The sequence below is a fragment of the Halichoerus grypus genome, chromosome 2 (genome assembly GCF_964656455.1).
Source record: "Halichoerus grypus chromosome 2, mHalGry1.hap1.1, whole genome shotgun sequence".
NCBI classification, from domain to species: domain Eukaryota; kingdom Metazoa; phylum Chordata; class Mammalia; order Carnivora; family Phocidae; genus Halichoerus; species Halichoerus grypus.
Window position 1 is genome coordinate 116659197 of NC_135713.1, and position 20219 is coordinate 116679415.

General features: G+C 40.2%; 1 protein-coding gene across 6 annotated transcripts in view; it reads left to right on the top strand.

Moving 5' to 3' along the window:
* Positions 1-20219, top strand: part of NR3C1 (nuclear receptor subfamily 3 group C member 1) — a 128091-nt gene that overhangs the window by 103581 nt on the left and 4291 nt on the right. For all 6 annotated transcript variants that reach the window (XM_078067357.1, XM_078067353.1, XM_078067354.1 and 3 more), the window contains exons 4-8: positions 2229-2345; positions 7142-7420; positions 8389-8533; positions 11224-11354; positions 19570-19727. In XM_078067357.1, the coding sequence (XP_077923483.1) occupies positions 2229-2345; positions 7142-7420; positions 8389-8533; positions 11224-11354; positions 19570-19727 (830 nt within the window). The remainder of the gene's footprint in view (positions 1-2228; positions 2346-7141; positions 7421-8388; positions 8534-11223; positions 11355-19569; positions 19728-20219) is intronic.

A 20219-nucleotide genomic window follows, 5' to 3' on the forward strand; every position in this document is an offset into this window, starting at 1 on the left:
GTCCAAACCTGTCATACTGCTTGGCAGGAAGCCTCAGTTCCTTGCTGTGTGGGACTCGGCTAGGGCTGCTCTAGCGGCTGGCCTCCCCCAGAACAAATCATCCACAGGAGAGAGCGGACTGTGGAAGCAGTCATGTCCTTATGACTTAATCTCAGATGTGACATACTGTGACTCCTGCCATATTTTATTGGTCACACAGACCAATTCTGTTATAGTGTGGGAAGGGACTACACAGGAGTGTGAATACAAGGAGGCAGAGACCATTGGGGGCCATCTTGGAGGCTGGCTACCACACCAACCATAAATAGAAACCAGAATCACTTGCCAAAAATAGGTAGTAACCATAAAAATAAATACAATGCAAACAAAACAATGTTAAAAAAAATTCCAGCTGTGTTGAAGTCTTTTCTCCTCACAGCTCCTATTAGGTAGAAGAGGAATTTACAAAGTGGTAGAAGACACGGGAACTCCAAACTAAGATGACTCACTGTCTTATCAGAAGGATTGACCAGGAGTGACTATTAGTGATGCATGTCTTGTAAAATACTGCCCACTAGTTGGAACTCCTCCTTTTATAGATAAGACACAAACACACTTGACCAGCTTCACAGGAATAGCCAGAAAGGACTAATTTTAACTTATTTAAATTATTGATCAGTGTCCCCGATCCAGTAGCTCAGATTCTGTAGGACAGTGATGTTGGGGGATGCTTACAGAGTAGAACTGCTTTATATTTTAACTGCTCCAACTATGGACGCATCCATTGTTCCTACTTTTGCTTTAAAGAGGTTAGGATGGCTGGATTAGTGCTTCCATTTCCTGTCACCCAGAGAAGCCACAAAACATGCATGACACAGAAAGGAATGGAAACAGCTGGTACAGACATTTGGCCTTGGAGGGCAGCTCTGGAACAAAGCTCAACTGTAGGCCACTAGTCACCTCGGTGGCCTACTCCTCACACAGACTGGAACCTGATACAGTTAACCATGTCCCCAAAATACATGCTTAATAGCATGGTGATTTATCCTAGGGACGCGAACAGAGTATGTTTCCATCCAAGTCTTAGACTGTCTCACGAAGGAAGGATCCTTACGCAGAAATCAGAACGAGGTATATTTAACCTAGTGACTTGATAATGATTTTTCTCTTTTCTCTCAAGGTGGTTTCTTCTTGAGAAGAGAAATGTTCTGTAGTCCTGTGAATACCATCCCCTCTAGTGTGAGGTTCACGGACTCTGAGTTGCCCAGGGCTCGTGTAGCTGCATAGGTCTTGTGCGGGAGGGTCTTTTCAGAGTTTTTGCAGGCCAGATCCTCAATTTCCTTCAACATTCAATAACCAGATTAAAAGAAAAGTATAAGAATGTGCATTTTGCAGTAGGTAAGGGTACAGAGACTTCTGGTCTTCTCCTGTTAAATTTTTTTGCCAGGTGAAAACTGCACTTCTGCCTCTTAGCACATTCTTAAATCCTAGGTGCCAGAAGATTTCAGACAGCAACAATTGTAAATATTTGGGGTCAGTGGTCAATTCAAATATTCGCAGCAGATCCACATACTAGTTAGTTGGCCAGCGGTGTGCTTTCCCTAACTAGTTGCTGGCAGCCTTCCCCTTCAAGATGAAGTGTGTGGCACCGGTCACTTAGAGCTGAAGGGGAAGCACACTGGATTCTGCAGGTGATGGCCTAATGCTGAATCAGAGTCATTTTCCATGTGGGACTCAGAGTATTTGGGAAGCAGTTTCCTCTTTGTTTAACCCTCCTTAGCATTAAGTGAGAAGTCACAATGAAGGAGTGCTTACAGACATCTCCGTAGCTTTTAAACTGTGCTTGAAAAAGTTTCTGCTTGTATCTCAAACGAGGTGGCCTTGGAGGGCGGCGCCTGGGAAGAGGCAAGAGGACGGTGGGTGGCCACGTGTTCTGCTTCTCCGGCAGGGAGGTGTTCAGTTTGGGAAAATGTACCAGATGCTACACTGAGCATTGGTGCCCTTTTCTCTATGTATATACTGCAGTGACTTTCATGAACTACAATTATTTGTTGAACAGAGTAAGAGACTTTTTTAAGCTGAGCTCACAGCTCTGTAAAGGCCATGTTAGCAAGTGCGCTGTACCTTTCTTAATCGGTGCCTGTGGTCCTAGGCCGTGTTCAATGCACAAGAGAAACGCAGCAAGTCTCCCCATAAAAATATCCTTTAAAACCTGGGAAATGTTGACAGTGCCTTTGTTTTCCATCTAGGACAGCACAATTATCTTTGTGCTGGAAGAAATGATTGTATCATTGATAAGATTCGAAGGAAAAACTGTCCGGCATGCCGCTATCGAAAATGTCTTCAAGCTGGAATGAACCTGGAAGGTAATGTAAATGCCTGAAAGAAATGGTCTCTGCATGCATGTAAAAATGCATTATTTTCCTTTTTAAAATAAAAGTAAGCAAAAGTATTAATTTAGTCATTATAGTATATGTGCCTAACATAATTTTATATGACTGCCTTATAAACTAGGAGTTTTTTATGAATGTTTCATATTCTGCTTAAGTTTTTTCACCAGTTCTTACGGTACATACAGCCTTCATTATAGCCAGACTATATACCAAGAAAGTCAACTAGGTAACAGTGACTTTGAAGCAACATTACTCGTAACTTTTTCTCCTCCCTTTCTGCAGCCTCCAAACTCTTCCCTAGAGTTAAAAATGCTTCCCTGTCAGATGTATTCACCTGTCCATTTTCCTCTCATTCACCTTTTACTTGGCTCTATAGCTGGAGAGATGCAGATGGACGATAAATCTGCCCGGGGAAGTAACTCCTCAAGGAGGTACTGGGATGGGTTTGGTTTTGCTTTCCAAGTAAAGAAGAAACCTGAAACTAGTTAGAACTTTTGAGTTTCATATCCCTGTTTCTATAACAAGTTGTATAATTAACATTGATCTCATCATTTAAAAAACTTCGCTATGAAAAAAGTTTGGAATTCTGCTGTAGTTGAGCACACGAGGTCCATGAAGGTAGCGGTGGCTCTGGAGGAACCCACACGCTTCGCACTTGGGATAGTAGCACTTTCCTTCTCCAGAAGCCACCGAGGAGGCAGGCCAGAGGCAGGCACTGAGTCTGACTGTCTGCAGTGAAGGCGTGTACGGTCTGCCGAGGTTGCAGAGTCTGTCCCGGAACGGCATGGCGTGCTGCAGAAGGGGCCAGAGCCCCAGGAGCACAAGGAGGGGCGCCTCATTCTGTCCTGGAAAGCTCCCTGGGCAGAAGCAACATTGAATCTGAAATCTAGAAAAGCTAAGGAGGAGAAGTTAGGAAGAAAGAAGGGAGGGAGGGAGGGTGGGCGGGCAGGCAGAGACATCATCAGATTTGTACTTTGGAAAGACTCCTCTTGTCTAGGGAGACCAGCAGAATGACCCTAGAGGTAATCCAGAGAACACATCGTGATGTGGGCAGGAGAAGAGCAAGTGTGTGGTTCTTCCAGCAGAACGGAGACGGGTGCTGGTGCCGTCTAGCACGCACGATTGCACCTGTTGTCAACTATTAAGTAGATTGCTGGGTCTGACTGTGAAGAGTCTCATTCCCCAATTTCACAGACAGATGAAGTGCGCCGTGTTGAAGACAGTCATGACGCACCAGTCACTGAACCCAATGTTTTCTGAGTGTGACTAGGTTGCTTAAACTTGACTGCAAAGTGCCAACACATCAAGCACTGATTTAAAGAAAGTGATAGCAGCCCATCTTCTTGTAGGTGTTACAGAAGCCACAGAGATGAATGGCACATTCATGTAATTCATTTTCAAGGGCCACAGGGATCATTGTTTTGTTCTCTTTATTTCTGCCCTGATTTTACCGAGTTTCTATTTGCTGCTGTCTGACCACTTAAATATATTTTATTTTCTTTATATAAAATCCCTCCTCTCTCTTACAACTCTCTAACAACTACAGTGCCCTCCCTCACTAGAAGACAACCAGGGCAGCTGGAGACATCGCAGTTTCTGTTACCACAATACCATCACTGCCCTTTCCAATCAGATTTACTTTAAATGTAAGCATACAGTTGAGACGGAGCTGCAGTTTCTCAAAACACTATTTTTTAAAAAAAAGATACATTGTATGGTTTTATAAGATGTCAACATAAGATATGAGAATAGTGGGGAAACCAGCATTTGTTAAGAGCTACTTGGTGCTAGTCTCTATCCTATTTTCTACTCACAGAGGTTATTTGAGATCCTTACATTATTAAGAACACTTTGGAACAGGGCCAGATTAACCTCTGTCCACTTCTCCATAGTTCTGGTTACTTACTTAAGAATGTATCAGTTACTAGGTAGCATGTACGATACATAACATAATTTTAATTATAAAAAACTGAAAGGCTTTTTAAAAATCTAAATACATGGAGGTTTTCTTGTGTGGTTTTAATGTGAAAGCCTCATTTTTGTCTTTAATTATTCCTGTATATATAAAACCTTTAGTTGGAGTAGGTATGTGTCTGTGCCAGAATTGTTTGGCAGAGCATAATAGAGTGGACCCTTGAACAAATGCAGGTTTGAATTGTGCGGGTCCACTTAAAATGGATTTTTAAAATGTATTTTCTCTTCCTTAGGATTTTCCTAATGACATCTTTTCTCTGGTTCCTTTATTGTAGGAATGCAGTATATAACAAACAGAATGTACAAAATATGTGTAAATCAACTGGTGTATTCTTGGTAAGGCTTCTGGTCAACAGTAGGCCACCAGTGACCTTTTTGGAGAATCAGTTATATGGAGATTTTTGACTGCATGGGGTTTGGCGCCCCTAACTCCCACGTTTTTCAAGGATCAACTGTATTGAAGAACAAGAGAGAGGGGTCAAGTGTTTCATTTTGTTAGTATTTTTTTTTTTACCATAATCTTTAGAAACATTCCCTTTCAGGACTGCCCCAAAATAACGCTGCAGAACAAGTCAGCTCTTCTCAGAGCCTGATTCTCTCCATAAATGTACCTTAGGATCAGAAATGGGACATGTTGGTGCTGTTGCCCCCAAACCAAGTAATTCTCCAGATTTATTTTAAGGTGGCCTTTCTCGATGCTGGCAGTTGAGTACAGATAAATCCTCAATGTTTTAACTTCATTTGTAATCATTCCAAATTACAGCTTTATTTTTGGCATAAAGAATCACATGGAACTTAAAGGCAGGGAGGTTTTTGACATCAGATTTCATACCTAGTATTTTTAAGCTAAATTTTAAACTAAGTAAGATTTCTTTCTTTATATTACAAAAGGAGGGAAACTATCAGACTCAAGAACACTTCTGTAGAAATCAGATGCTGACGGTCTCTATGCTCCTAGGAGTCAGGAACTTGGTATCAAGTAAAAACCTTAGTCAAGTGCTTAAAAATAGTGGCTGCTGAGATAATTCAGTTAACAACTTCTTAGGTTATATGAAAACATACTAGTATGCATTCTGGCTCTAGTCAGTATTTTTGAGCTTTATTCAAAAGCATTAGTTCTCTCAGGGCTATAGATAAATTGTAAGAAATTAATTCTATACTAAATACAGAAGATTTTTGAAAATCCGCCAGGCTGTCACGGTCCTTCACCCTGTTCTCACGTGGAGTGTAGGCGTTAAGGTGTGGAGAATGGGGGTCTTTAGAGTACCGTCTCAGGGCACTGATTGGGGATGAAGTACTTGCCACGATTTTGAAATGTACCTTTGGTGTTTAAAGTGTTGCCTTATGTTAGGTGTAGTAGCACTTTCTTTTTTTAAAGTTGATCACTCCTCTCTCCAGCTGTACTATCTACATTCAAAATACTCTAAAGCCCTATTCTACCACCAGTGGAGGTGATGATAGCTCTGTAGCACTTAATGGGAGCCACCAACTGTTCTAAGCCTTTTACATATTTTAATTGATTTAATCCACAGCCACCCTCTGAGCGAGGTACCAGTATTACCCTCACTGTACAGAGAGGGAAACTAAGGCCCAGGAAATAACTGGGAGACTCCACCAACTGCGTGACAGAGCCAGGGTTTAAATTCTAACATGCTGGCTTCAGATTTATGGTCATTACTACCACACCATACTGTGTTTTCAGTAGAGCATGGTAAAATAAAAACAGCTCTGTCATGATCCTTTTTCTGTGTTTTGAAATGTTACGTGAGAATTCTTCAATTTCTCCCTATCATATTCAACACAGTACACAATAATGGGACCATTCTGTCATTTTAAGGACAAAGAATCTAACAATTATTAATTTTAAAGGTGATGAATATTTACTTTTGTCTTAGCAAAATGGGTTGTATCCCTGATTAGTGAGGTGGATACATTTCTTCTTTCATATAAATTCTGTTCCTTGCCCTTCCTTGGATCTCTGAGTACTTTCTATTTAAGAGTACCCTGTGTGGCCTTCAGCAGCATATGCAGTTAAAAAGAAACATTCTCATTTGTAACTTCAAGAATATGAATCTGTATTATAATTTGATATAGCTTTACTTTGTACATATGAAAAAGGATGCTTTAGGTTTATGCAATCATCAATATAAATCTCTTACAAAAGGGAAATTTCCCACTAATAATATATGAGGAAATGTGAAGTTTTTTCTTCATCTCCCCAAGTGTTTCTAGACTCAAACGCTCTCATGTAAATATAAAAACTGGACATTTCTGCTGTTGGAGTTACTGCTTCTAGCATGGGATCTGCAATGTCATCATAATACTTTCTTGAGACGAAGGGGACCCTGTGTGAAGTTATCAGTAATATAGCTCTCTTCCTTAATACCATAATTTAGGTTAACCCTAAGCCCCAGTATCTAGTCTGCTATTACAAGCTTGGATTCTTTCTTTCAAATGCTAGTGAAAGTACTGCCTTATTGAACCAATGAAAATTTCACCTTTGGAGGGAAAGTGAGACAGAAATTAATTCATGCAAGAATCTCTAGAAGTGCTTTCTGTAGATTGCTTTAGCACAGTATGAAAGACAATTTTATATAAAGGATAACCAATGCAGAATTACCTGGCTTCATATACAACTGGGTTCCTCTTGACTCTCTGCCTTCTCTTCTTCCATGTCACTTTATAATTGATAGTTTCAGAAATTAAAATACTTCCTGAAGAAACTCTGCCACCCAGACCTTCCCATTAGAACTCATTTCTTGTGTGTGTATATATTTTTTTTTTAACACCCACAGCTCGAAAAACAAAGAAAAAGATAAAAGGAATTCAGCAGGCCACTCCAGGAACGTCACAAGAAACTTCTGAAAATCCTGCTAACAAAACAATAGTTCCTGCAACATTACCACAGCTCACCCCTACGCTGGTGTCCCTGCTGGAGGTCATTGAGCCTGAGGTGTTATACGCAGGGTATGACAGCTCTGTCCCAGATTCGACTTGGCGGATCATGACCACACTCAACATGTTAGGTGGGCGGCAAGTGATCGCGGCAGTGAAATGGGCCAAGGCGATACCAGGTAAGCCTCGGAAGGGGACTTGGCGAAGGTACAGAGCTGTCTAGTCTTCAGCAGGGGCACTCTGGCTCTGGCCATCCAAGTCCCACGACCTGCCCTGTTTTCTCCTCCTCAGTTCTGGGGCCTGACCAGGGCAGAGGCCAGAAAGCGTGGGAGTGGAGAGTTTATAATAAAACTCGTACACTGCTCCCTGCTTTTCAGATTGTTGCTCAGAGCAGAGTGATTTGAGGTTGGACAAGGTCCTGTCAGAACTAGAGTCACAGGACCTACTCAGAATTCCTTTTTCACCCAAATCTAGGGCAAGAACATGTAGAATACTTCTCAGAACTCCATTTGTTTTCCTTCAGTGTATCACTTTTAAGACTCAGGGTAAAATTGGTAAAAATCAGGTATGGTGACACTTTGTCAGGATGTACTACACTCTTAACTAGATAAATGGAATGGAAATCTGAGCTCATCTCATTTTTAAGATCATATGAAATTGAAGTCCCCCTGTTGGAACTTGGGTGTGGAACAGCAGAGGTCCATGTCGGTGTCAGCCAGACTTTACAGCTGCAGATTTGACAAGCTTATGTTCACTCCGATAGAGAAGAGACAGAGCAAGAATGAAGTACCCTGACCTCCTGTCATTCCTACTCTTGTCAAGAGGGAAAGAGGTGTAACTATCACGGGACATTTTTAAAACTAAATTCATTGAGTAATGTACCAAGTCAGGACTCAATTTGCTTAAATAGGGAGAAAGTGACAATAAGTTTTATTACATTGGATGCTATTAAAAAGCACTTGTGGGCTTTGATCTGAACGTGTCAGATGACAGAGGAGAACTATGCCCCCTCGGTGCTTCACTTTCTCTGTCAGGGGTCCCCCCAAACAAGGCTAAAGTCCTATCTAGTCTGTGGCAGTTCCCAGAGAGATAATCTTCTCTTTGGCGACTAGAGTGTTTCCTCATACCTTTACTTCTCTTAATTCAGGCTTCAGGAACTTACACCTGGACGACCAAATGACCCTACTGCAATATTCATGGATGTTCCTCATGGCATTTGCCCTGGGCTGGAGATCATATAGACAATCAAGTGGAAGCATGCTATGTTTCGCTCCTGATCTGATTATTAATGAGTAAGTTATTTGTGAGTCATTTTCCCTGTGTTCATAGGGTATTTTTAACCAGCTGATGTCTTCCTGATGGATTGCTATTGTGATCATTCAGGACTGAATCAATTCTGTCAGGTTTCTTGAAATAGAGTTGTTTATCAACGCTTAATGGCAGGCCAAATGGACATGGGGCATTATTATTACTGTCCCAGGACATATTGAAAGGTACGTTTTTTAAGATTTATTTATCCATTTTAGAGAGTGAGTAAGCAGGAGGAGGGTCAGAGGAAGAGGGAGAGAGAGCTTCTCAAGCAGACTCCCCGCCTAGCCCAGAGCCTAACGAGGGACTTCATCCCAGGACCCTGACATCATGAGAGATCATGACCTGAGCCGATATCAAGAGTCAGACACTTAACCTACCGAGCCACCATGGAGGGTACTTTTTAATATAGTTGGGGTCAACTCTGGGGTCAGTTGATCTCACTTTGAATAGGGACAACTACAGATGAGGACATCTTGGCTGACGGGGAGGCCAAAGGATTCTTATGTCATGGCAAGGATCCTCATGTCATGGCAAGGCCTACTCCGTGTTAGGACTTGGGACAGTTTTTTTTAAATGGGAGAGAACCAATCAGATTTTCAGATTTTATACATGAGCTATTCTTGTTTCCACTAGGCCTCTGCTTCCATCTGTGAAGTATTTGAGGCGTCCCTTCCCCGGACCTCATTGCAGTCGTTTCCTGACTAGTTTTCTGCCTCCTGTGTGTCCTCCATCATGTTGACAATTTTTTTCTTACAAAAATACAGTTTGATCCCATTACATACCTCCCTAACACGCAGATGTCCTCGCAGTCTCCACCCTGCCCACCGGGTACATACTCAGCATGGTTTCTGGCTTCCCAGAACCTGGCCTCTTTGTCTCTCTCACAGCATTGCCACTCAGAGGCTCTGTTCCTCAGGCATCTCAACTCAGCACCTTCTAAGACCTGTCTGCTGTATATCCCTAGCTCTTATCACTTTTCTTCTACCTTATATTACAATTTTCTGTGCCTACTAACTTATCTCCTTTAGGAGAATGAAGCCACGGAGTTCTCACCCTCTCACACACATATCCATGGTCAGAGCAGAGTAAGAAATGAAGATTTAATTGTGAGAGCTGGGGTGCTTTTGACCAGAGGTCAGAAGAATCGATGAAACCTTAAATCCCATTATTAGAGTAGTCCCATTGCACCCTATATGAGTCGATCCGTTCTGAGTAGTTTGTGTTTAGAACTGGATACTGTATTAAAATTAAGAGTGACAACTTTAATTATGTCCATAATGGCAAAGAGTATGGAAATTTATATCATTCAACAAACGGGATGTTTGGAGGAAAGAGAAAGGCACAGTGGGGAGTGAGGAGGAGAGCCTACAGAGATACTCTTTTATCTTTTGGGTGAGCTAGGCCCCAAAACAATGTGTAAAAGTTCCAGAAAAGCATCTGTTGGAGCAGTGTTAAATGGATGGGCATGCCTTACCATGTGGTAAGCTCACATTATTTTAAGTGTTTTAATAGAGACTGGATGATACTAGCTCCAGATATTTTTAAAGACATTCTTAGGCATTGTGAAAGAAGCTGCAAGTCCTGGGTTAATTCTAGATTCAGAACACATCTTTATACTGCTACTAGGTCAGTCCAAGGCCACTTATCTGGCAGGATAAATACAAACTACCTAAAGCAGAAATTTCACCTTTCTGCTATCAGGCAAGCTAGCTTCATAAAACCCTAGTCCAGAAATCGTGGCTGAACTGAATCCTGAGTTAAAGTTGGTGTTCTTTCTCTATTGGTGATACCTCTCGGTGATAGATGAGTCCCTACCAAGTGCCAGACACTATTTTAGGAGCTTGCGCTGTAATTGTGAGCACAATAGATGAGGCCCCTGCTAACATTCCAATGGGGAAATGAAATAAATAAATGAAATTATTTTGGAGTGCCATGATACAATAGTGTGACTGGGGGGAGGAAGGGGTGCAGTCTACTTTAGATTTGGGGACCACAGAAGACCTCTGTAGGGAGCCGAGCACCAAACAGTACAGAAGAACGAGTCGTGTGAAAAGTAGGGGCTGGCAGAAGAAACGAGAGCAAAGGGTGGAACTCCCTTACGAGCTTGAGAGAAGTGGATCAAGCAGAAGCTTGTAGGCCAGGAAATGGAGTTGAAATTGTATTCCAGGAGCAAAAAGCAGCCAGTGGAGGCTTGCAAACAGAGGATAACATGATGGAGAATGCATTAGAGGGAATAGCGTGTACTTATCACATTCCTAGTAAGCCTGGTCCGAGTAGCAGGGATCGAGCCAGACAAACTTCCTGGCCGGTATGACTTACACTCTACCAGATAACGACCAGACTCAAATGCTGCCATCAAACCCTGGTTTAAATGAGCAACTGGTAAGAAGTGTTTAGAATGGATTCCTGCGGAAATTAAGTACATAAAACAATCTACGGCATGCACAACAGAAAACTAATTTCTCCAGTGTGAACTTAGATTATTCAGTCCTCTCTTTAGGTCCTGTGGACCCAGGAACAAGTTTCCTTTCTCACAGTTCTCACCTATAGGGAATTAGCATTAATAGCAATAGTTAGAGTTTCCTTTGTAAGTTCATAGTTGTGTAAGATAAAACAAACAAGTGTACTTTGGGGGGTAACTAACTCAAACGCTGGTGTTTGTCTTTCACAGGCAGAGAATGACCCTCCCCTGCATGTATGACCAATGTAAACACATGCTGTATGTTTCCTCCGAGTTACAGAGGCTTCAGGTCTCTTATGAAGAGTATCTCTGTATGAAAACCTTATTGCTTCTCTCTTCAGGTTGGTAGAACACCTCTTGGCTTCTAAAATTCACTTCTAAGTATGTCAGAAGTATGAAATGTAAACGTGTAGAAACTTTAGAGGTGTGTTTGTATATTCCCTGCTAGTCAGATAACTTAGGGTTTTCATAAATGCCGAATTTTACAAAGGCACAGCCAATGATACCAAGATTAGTAAGACAGCTAGGTGCCTCGGGGAAAGAGAGAGGTATGTGAGCTCTGCAGGAGCCTCTGTTCATCCAGAGTGTGTACAGACCTCCTCCTCCCTGTGACCTTCGGTACCAACACTAGGTCGAAAATTAGTGACACGAGGAATAGGACTATGTCTAAGAAATTATGGGAGAAAAACAGGGCGTACGGAAGGCGTACCTGCTGGCTGTTAGAGGACTGGCCGATGCAGTGCTGCTACCGCCCTGGGGGACGGAGGTATTCCATCTAGAAAACAGCAGCAAGCATTTACGGAACAATCTAAAGGGACTGGTGTATAAACTTGAGTGAGGCTAGTTGTGGCCAGCAAAGGCATTACTTAGTGAACCTAGAAAGCTTTTGAAAAATACAAAGTCTCTTGTTAGTAAAAAGGTGGCATTTTCAACAACCCATAAAAGGTCTGTGAACAGTTGGTGTTATACACTTACAGGCTATTCCAACAAAAATTACATACCAGGTTAGTGTTTATAAAATACAAAGTTGATGACTGAATACTTCTTTCATATACAAATAAATTTGCAATGTTTCAAAAAGTCTTCTTTCCATGAGTAACTCTGGTTTCAAAGCTGTCAAATAACTTGAAGGGATGGATGTTGCATGTGACTGTTTCAGCTTTTCCAAGGCACACGTATCATTAATGCTTTCATACTACCTTTGTTCTCAGAAAAGATCTGAGCAAGGAAAAGATCATTGCTAGAGACCTTAAGGTTACCTAACACAGCACACTTGTTAAGGATGTGAGCTTGATGTCATTTGAGTTACACAGTTAAAATTTTGATCATCATATCTAGGTACAGATCAGTGCCAAATACTAAGCAATCTTATTTGTAAAAAAAAAGGTGATTTACGTTTTATACATGCCACACTCACAGTACTACATGTACTTTTATCATTGCAGAGGATACAAAAAAGTAAACTGAACTAGTATCACTGGTTCCTTAAAAAAAAAAAAACATAGAATCAAGAAGGAATAAAATACATACCATTAGATATAATCAGATTTCTAGTCTGACAGAATACTAGAATAGGTACCCTAACCTCCCACTAAAATATGCTAGACCACCAGCAGGCAAGAACCCAAAGAGGTTAGCTGTACTCAGAGGGTATATTTATATTACACATAAGTTTAAAGACAGAGGTTGGAAACATTAAATTTTTAGCCAGAATACAGTTTTTTACATGTATATATATGTACATGTAAATCATGTACGTAAATGAACAGGATAAGAGGCATGAGTGAGGGAGGAGGGCTGAAACAGTGCTAAGGAAAAAATATTGGAAAATGAAGGTGGACTTCCAGCTTCAGCTCTTACAAGTAAACAGCCTGGATGCTGCCATTCCCATCCTCAACAAGAAGAAGCTGAACTGAAAATCAGTAACTTTTCTTGGATCCATCAGATAATTGAGGTCACAAGGCAAATGACCACATCAAAATCTAGAGAAACAGGCAGATAGAAGCACAGCCATGATCAGCTTACTGGGGACAGAAGCATCGGGAGCCGGGAACTGCTGGAACACTCACCGTACTTCTGATGAATTGCTGGAGAGAGAGGAAGAGCTTGAAAATTAAAAACTGTGGGGGTTGTCTCCCCACACTTCCTTACAGTTTACCTGCAGAAGCCACACCAGGTTCTCACCATGAATATCAGAGAAAGAGCCCCCTGTTTTTGCCCTCTGAGGGAAACCGCTGTAAGAGAGCTTTATCTGACCTGAGGGAAAGGGCAGAACGATCATTGCAGCCCCCTCTCCCTTCCTGTCTCCTGTAAGAGGTGGGGGAGGAGGTTCAGAAACGCTCCTGAAGGTCATGACAACACAGATGTCATCATAAAAGGATTAAGACCCACCCCCCACATCCCCAACACCTAACCACCCTGTAGGGCTCCAGGATAGTAACTGGATTACAACTGCCAGAACTGCAGAGCACAGCCATTTAAGGAGTTCTCCAGGAAACCCAAAACAACAAGGGAAACCAATAAAAACAGGGAAACAGGTTTCAGTTTCTGTTAAACACCTCTATGGCCAACATGAAACAGTCCAGCTCCTGGCCAGATTAACATAAAACCTCATACTAAACGCATCATTACCTCCACTCTGATCTATCTATATCCACTTTTCAGGAAAAAAACAAAGATGGTAAGGTATGCAAGCTAAAAAGCAACAAAAAACAGTCTGAAGAGACACACAAGCATCAGACCCAGCTCAGCTATGACACAGATGTTAAAATTATCAGATAGGGAATTTAACATAACCATGATTACTATGTTAAGGGCTCTAATGGAAAAAAACAACATTGAAGAACACATGGGTAATGTAAGCAGAGAGGTGGAAACTCTAGGAAGGAAAGAAAAGGAAATGCTAGAGACTAAAAATACTGTAATACAAATGAAGAATGCTCATCAGTAGATCAGACATGGCAGAGTCCCAAACTCAAATGCAAAGAGAAGGATAAAAACAACATGGAATGGAGTATTCAAGAACTGTGGGGGCCATTACACAATGTGTCACATAGAAGTAACGGGGACATAAGAAGTAGAAGAAAGGAATGGAAGAAATATATGAAATAATAATGGCTGAGAATTTCCCAAAATTAATGACAGATGCCAAAACATAGACCCAGGAAGCTCAAAAAACTCCAAAAAAGATAAATACCAAAAAATCTACATCTAGGCGTATTTTACTCAAACTGGAGAAAACCAAAGAAAAAATCTTGAAAGAAGCCAGAGGGGGAAAAAACAGCTTACCCATAGAGGAACAAGGATAAAAATGACATCAGATTCTCATCAGCAACTACACATGCAAGAAGAGAGTCAAGTGAAATATTTAGTGTTAAAAAAATCAATCTACAATTATGTATCCAGTGAAATTATCCTTCAAAAGTGAGGGTGAAATAGAGTCTCAAACAAAAACAGAGAATTAGTCACTAGAAGACCTGCCTTGCGCAAAATGTTTAAGGAAGTTCTTCAGAGGAAATGAAAATGATGCAGTTCAGAAACGTGGATCTACAGAAAGGAGAGCATGAGAGGAGGAAACAATAAAGATGAAAATTCATTTTTCTTCTTATGTGATTTGACCCACAACTGTGGAAAGTAATTTAGCAACAGTGCATGAGATGATCATAACATGCAGATGAAGGAAATGCGTGACAGGAGAGAGGACCCACACGTACTGTTTGTAGGCACCTGCACTACAGATCAAGTAGAGCGGTCTTATTTAAAGGAGCTGTAGATCAGTTGTCTGTGTATATGGGGATCTCCAGGGCAAGCACTGAAAACAGCTTTAGAAGTAAGTAATAATAGACTGAGAGGAGAGAATCTAGGATCATACGAAATGCTCAGCAAAAACCACGGAAGGTAGAAAAGAGGCAAGGATTACAAAAGAAAGAACCAGTGCAATGAGTAGAAAACAGTGACAAACATGATAGCTCTTAACCCAAATATATCGATTACCTGACATGTGAATAGTCTAAATGTACCAGTCCATTTTTTTTTTTAATGAAGGTGAAAAGAAAGTTTGCCACCAGAGATCCTCAGTAAATTAAGATTAAAGGGTATACTTAGGCTAAGGGAAAGGAGTCCCATCTCCAAAAAGGAAAAAAGAACAGAGCATGGTAAATCTGTAGATACGTTTAAACTAATATTTATTGTATAAAATAACAGTAGTGTTTTGAAGGGTCTAAAAAACAGAATTGAAATACACAATAATTACACATAAGCAAGAAGGGTAGGTTGATAAGAATGAGTGTTTAAATTTCAGGGGCACCTGGGTGGCTCGGTCGGTTAAGCGTCTGCCTTTGGCTCAGGTCATGATCTCAGGGCCCTGAGATCAAGTCCCACATTGGGCTCCTTGCTCAGCAGGGAGTCTGCTTCTCCCTCTGCCTGCAGTTCCCCCTGCTTGTGCTCTCTCTCTCTCTCAAATAAAATCTTTTTTAAAAAAAATTTCAGTAATGATGGCTAAAGATAGGAGAAGTATCCAAAGTACCGAACCACCAAGTTAGGGGATGGGGGTAGCAGCTGAGGCAAACATGGTAAGGAAAAGCAATCCAATGAAATGAGGGGGGAGAGCATAAACAAATGCATGGTAAGGGAAAGTAACAAATGGTGTATAAATAAATTTATCAGCAATTTCATTAAATAGGAGATAAAAGCTCCAAGGTAAAAAAAGACCCACAAAAAAATCCAAGACTGTATTTAAAAAAACCCAAAAAAACCCAACTTTATGCTATTGACATGAGAATATGTAAATAAAGCTACTGAATGACTGAAGTAAAAGGCCATACAGTAACCCAGTGATGGTAAACTTGCACTATAGGGTGTCAGATGGTAAGTGTTTTCAGTTTTGTATACACACTATCACAGCTGCTCAACTCTGCTGCCTATAGAATGAACACAGTCAACAAGAGAAAGAACAAGCATGGTTATGTTCCAATAAAACTTTATTTACAAGCACAGGCTCCTGGTGGGACTAGGCCACAGGTCATGGTTTGCTGACCACTGTTTTAAACCAAAAGAAAGCTATGGCAGCTACATTTATTATCAGCACAGACTTTAAAGTAGGGGAAAAAAAACAAAAAACAAAAAACAGCTCTTTATTTAAAGATACTCCTTACATAAAGCATTCTACTACCAGGAAAGTAATTCTAAGTATATGGCTTAACCACATGAAGCAAAAAATTCATGGAGCTACAAGGATAATTAGGGGTAATTTGGGATAGATGAAATTCTTTTAAATGTAAGCACTGCATAGGACTTCTCCCATCATTATTTTTAGAAATCGGGTAACATGCAAGAAAAAAAATTACAGATAAACTATCAGTGAAAATATTAAATTTTAATATTTAAGATATTAACAATAATTAGGCTATCTGTAATATATTAACCCATTTTTAACATGGTAGGCTCTTACCACTTCTGATTAAGTAGCCTTCGTTTTCACAGTAATACTGACATCTTACAAGTGCCAAGTATTGTTTCATAGAATCAGAATGTTTTCCTTGTTCTAGCTCTAGTCCAAATCCAGGGAGAGTGATACACTGCATTAACAAAATAAAAGGTAAAAATCATCTCGACAGGTGCAGAAAAAGCATCTAACAAAATTCGGCATCTATTTATGATAAAAACTTTCAACAAAATGAGTACAGAGGGAACATAACCTCAGCATAATAAAGGCCATATATGACAACCTACAGCTAACATCATACTCAATGGTGAAAAGCTGAAAGCTTTCCCTCTAAGATCAGGAATTAAGACAAGGATATCCCCTGTCATCACTTTTATTCAACACAGTATTAAGGTTCTAGCCAGAGCAATTAGACAAGAAATAAAAGGCATTCAAATCTAAAAGGACTAAATAAAACTCTCTTGGCAGATGACATGATATTACAATCTTAAAGACTCCACAAAAAGACTGTTAGAACAAATAGATTTACTAACCATGCAGGATACAAAATCAATATGCAAAAATCTGTTGCAGTTCTATACACTAATAATGAACTAGCAGAAAGAGAAATTAAGAATATAACTCCATTTACATTTGCATCAAAAATAATAAAGTATCTAGGAATAAAATGTATCCAAGGAGGTGAAAGACCTGTACACTGAAAACTCTTAAGACACTGATGAGAGAAATTGAAGATGACAGAAATAAATGGAAAGATATTCCACATTCATGGATTGGAAGAATACTGTCAAAATGTCCATATTTCCAAATGCAATCCCTCTTAAAATTCCAATGGCATTTTTCACAGAACAAATAATCCTAAATTCTGTATGGAACTATAAATAAGACCCAGAATAGCCAAAGAAACCTAGAGAATGAAGAACAAAGCTAGAGGCATCACACTCCCTGGCTTCAAACTATATTACAAAGCTGTAGTCATAAAAACAATACAGCGCCAGCATAAAAAGAGACAAGAGGCACAGAGTTCAGTGGAGAGATTAGAGAGCACAGACATAAACCCAGACATAGATGGTCAATTAATTTACAACAAAGTAGCCAAGAGTGTCCAATGGGGAAAGAACAGTTTCTTCAATAAATGATGCTGGGAAAAGTGGACAGCCATATGCAAAAGACTGAAAGTGGACGATTATCTTACACCATACACAAAAATTAACCCAAAAATGAATCAAAGACTTGAACGTAAGACCTGAAACTATAAAACTCCTAGAAGAAAACAGAGGCAGTAAGCTCCTTAACATCAGTCTTGACAATGACTTTCTGAATCCAGCACCAAAAGCAAAGGCCAAAAAAGTAAAAATAAAAATCTGGCACCACATCTAACTATAAAGCTTCTGCACAGCAAAGAAAACGATCAACAAAATGAAAAGGCAACCTACAGAATGGGAGAAAATACTTGCAAATCCTGACTGGCCAACAGGCACGTGAAAAGGTGCTCATCATTACTAGTGATTAACAGGGAAATGCAAATCAAAGCCATATCTCATCTCACATCTATTAGAATGTCTGTTATCAAAAAGACAAGAAATAAGTGTTGGCAGAGGTATGGAGAAGAGGGAACTCTGCACACTTCTGGTGGGAATGCAAAGTGGTGCAGCCACTGTGGAAAACAGTATGGATGTTCCTCAAGAAGTTAAAAATAGGACTACTGCATGACCCGGTAATTCCACTTCTGGGCATTTGTCCACACAAAATGAAAACACTAACTTGAAAAACATATGTAGCCTCATATTCATGGCAATAACTATTTACAATAACCAAGACACAAACAACTGAAGTGTTCATCTATGGATGAACGGATAAAGATGGGATATATATGGTATATACAGTATACATATATTCGATGGAATATTACTCCACCATCGAAGAGTGCCATCTTGCTACTCGCAACAACATGGATGGACCTTGAGGGCATTAGGCTAAGTGAAGGAAGCCAGTCAGAGGAAGACAAGTACAAATAAGTATAGAATCTCACTTATATGTGGACTCTAAAAACAAACAAGGAGATAGGCTCGTTTGTACAGAGAACAGACTGGTGGTCTCCAGAGGAGGGCAGATTGAAGGGTGGGAGAAAGGGGGGGAAGGGGGTTACAAAGGACAAACTTCCAGGCATAAAATAAGTAAGTCGTGGCTGTCACATGCAGCATGGTGATTATCGTTATTAGTACTATATATTATATATGTGAAAGTTGCTGAGTAAATTTTAAACGTTTTCATCGCAAGAAAAAATATGTTTACTATATGGTGATGGATGTTAAGTATAGATGTATTGTGAACATTTTGCAATATATACAAATATTAAAAAAAAAAAACCCTCAATGAGAAAGAGTAGGAGACACAGCTCAGGCAGGTTATTCTCAAATCCACAGGGCAAGTAAGAATTAAAACTTCTTGTTCCTAAAGCCAGTGCTTTTCCTGAATTCCAGCATTTTCTAAGAGGTCAGCAACAGGAAGTGAAGTTTGGGAAGCAACATGCTTGCCTCCCTAGAAAGTGCCTGATTTTGGCTCTGACAAATCCTGAAAACCAGTAATCTGCCTAACTTTGTATTAGCCTTTAGTTTTGCTTACATTTTGACCAAATCCTTTTTTCCCTAACCATTTAACACAGAACCAGAGTTCCTAGGAACACACTTTGAGAAATTTGGCCGTGTACAAAAGTCAGTCTTTGCAGGATTCACGGACAACATGATTAACCTTCTGTTCACAGTCCTTCTCCCTGGTACCAGTTTTTGAAGAGTAATATAAAACGATTGACTTGATACCAGTTTTACAACCTAGAATCCATAAGGTATTTTCTAAGTACACAAGGGAAGGCAGATACATGCTCCCCAGCAAGGCATGACTCCAGGTTAAATCCTCCAATTTTCTATTATCCCCTAATCTCTCTTGCCTGTACTTTCCTGAGCCCATGAAATGCTTGTGTTTTCATAGAATGTATTCAAAGTGTATATATAGTATACGTCAGGAAGCGTGCTATTAATAACAAATGCCCTACGGGCACATAGGCAGAGTTACCATGAGAAAATTCTTTTCTTGACAACATCTTAACCTTTTAGTTCCTAAGGAAGGTTTGAAGAGCCAAGAGCTATTTGATGAAATTCGAATGACCTACATCAAAGAGCTAGGAAAAGCCATTGTGAAGAGGGAAGGGAACTCCAGCCAGAACTGGCAGCGCTTTTACCAACTGACAAAACTCTTGGACTCCATGCATGATGTAAGTGTCAGACCTAAGACCTGATATCCGGAATATTGTCTGGGACATTGGGTTAATTATAATTACATATAATCTGATTAATTGATTATATATAATGATACCTCAATAGTTTCGGTTTTGTTTTGGTTTTTTTCCTGTTGGCGGATTTTGGTGATGGTTGGAGCTCATGTTGTCAACCTCAGTTTGGCACACATTTCTCCTAAGGCCAGTTATGAAATATTATTTCATCTAGTCACGTGCATAGAACATCCTGATGCCACTACAGAATTTAATAGCACTGTTTAACTAAAAAACATCAATATCCTGTTTTTATATGACTAATCAATTAAATTAGCATATGTCCTTCACATATTATTGTACTAGAGTTCACCATGTAATTCTGTATACAATTCTAAAGAATCCAAAATGTGCCTGGTAACCTGAATGCCCACTTTATTTAACTGAACTTCTTTATCTGGTGGAGTCCAGCAAAGATTGGTATATTCTAGGTCA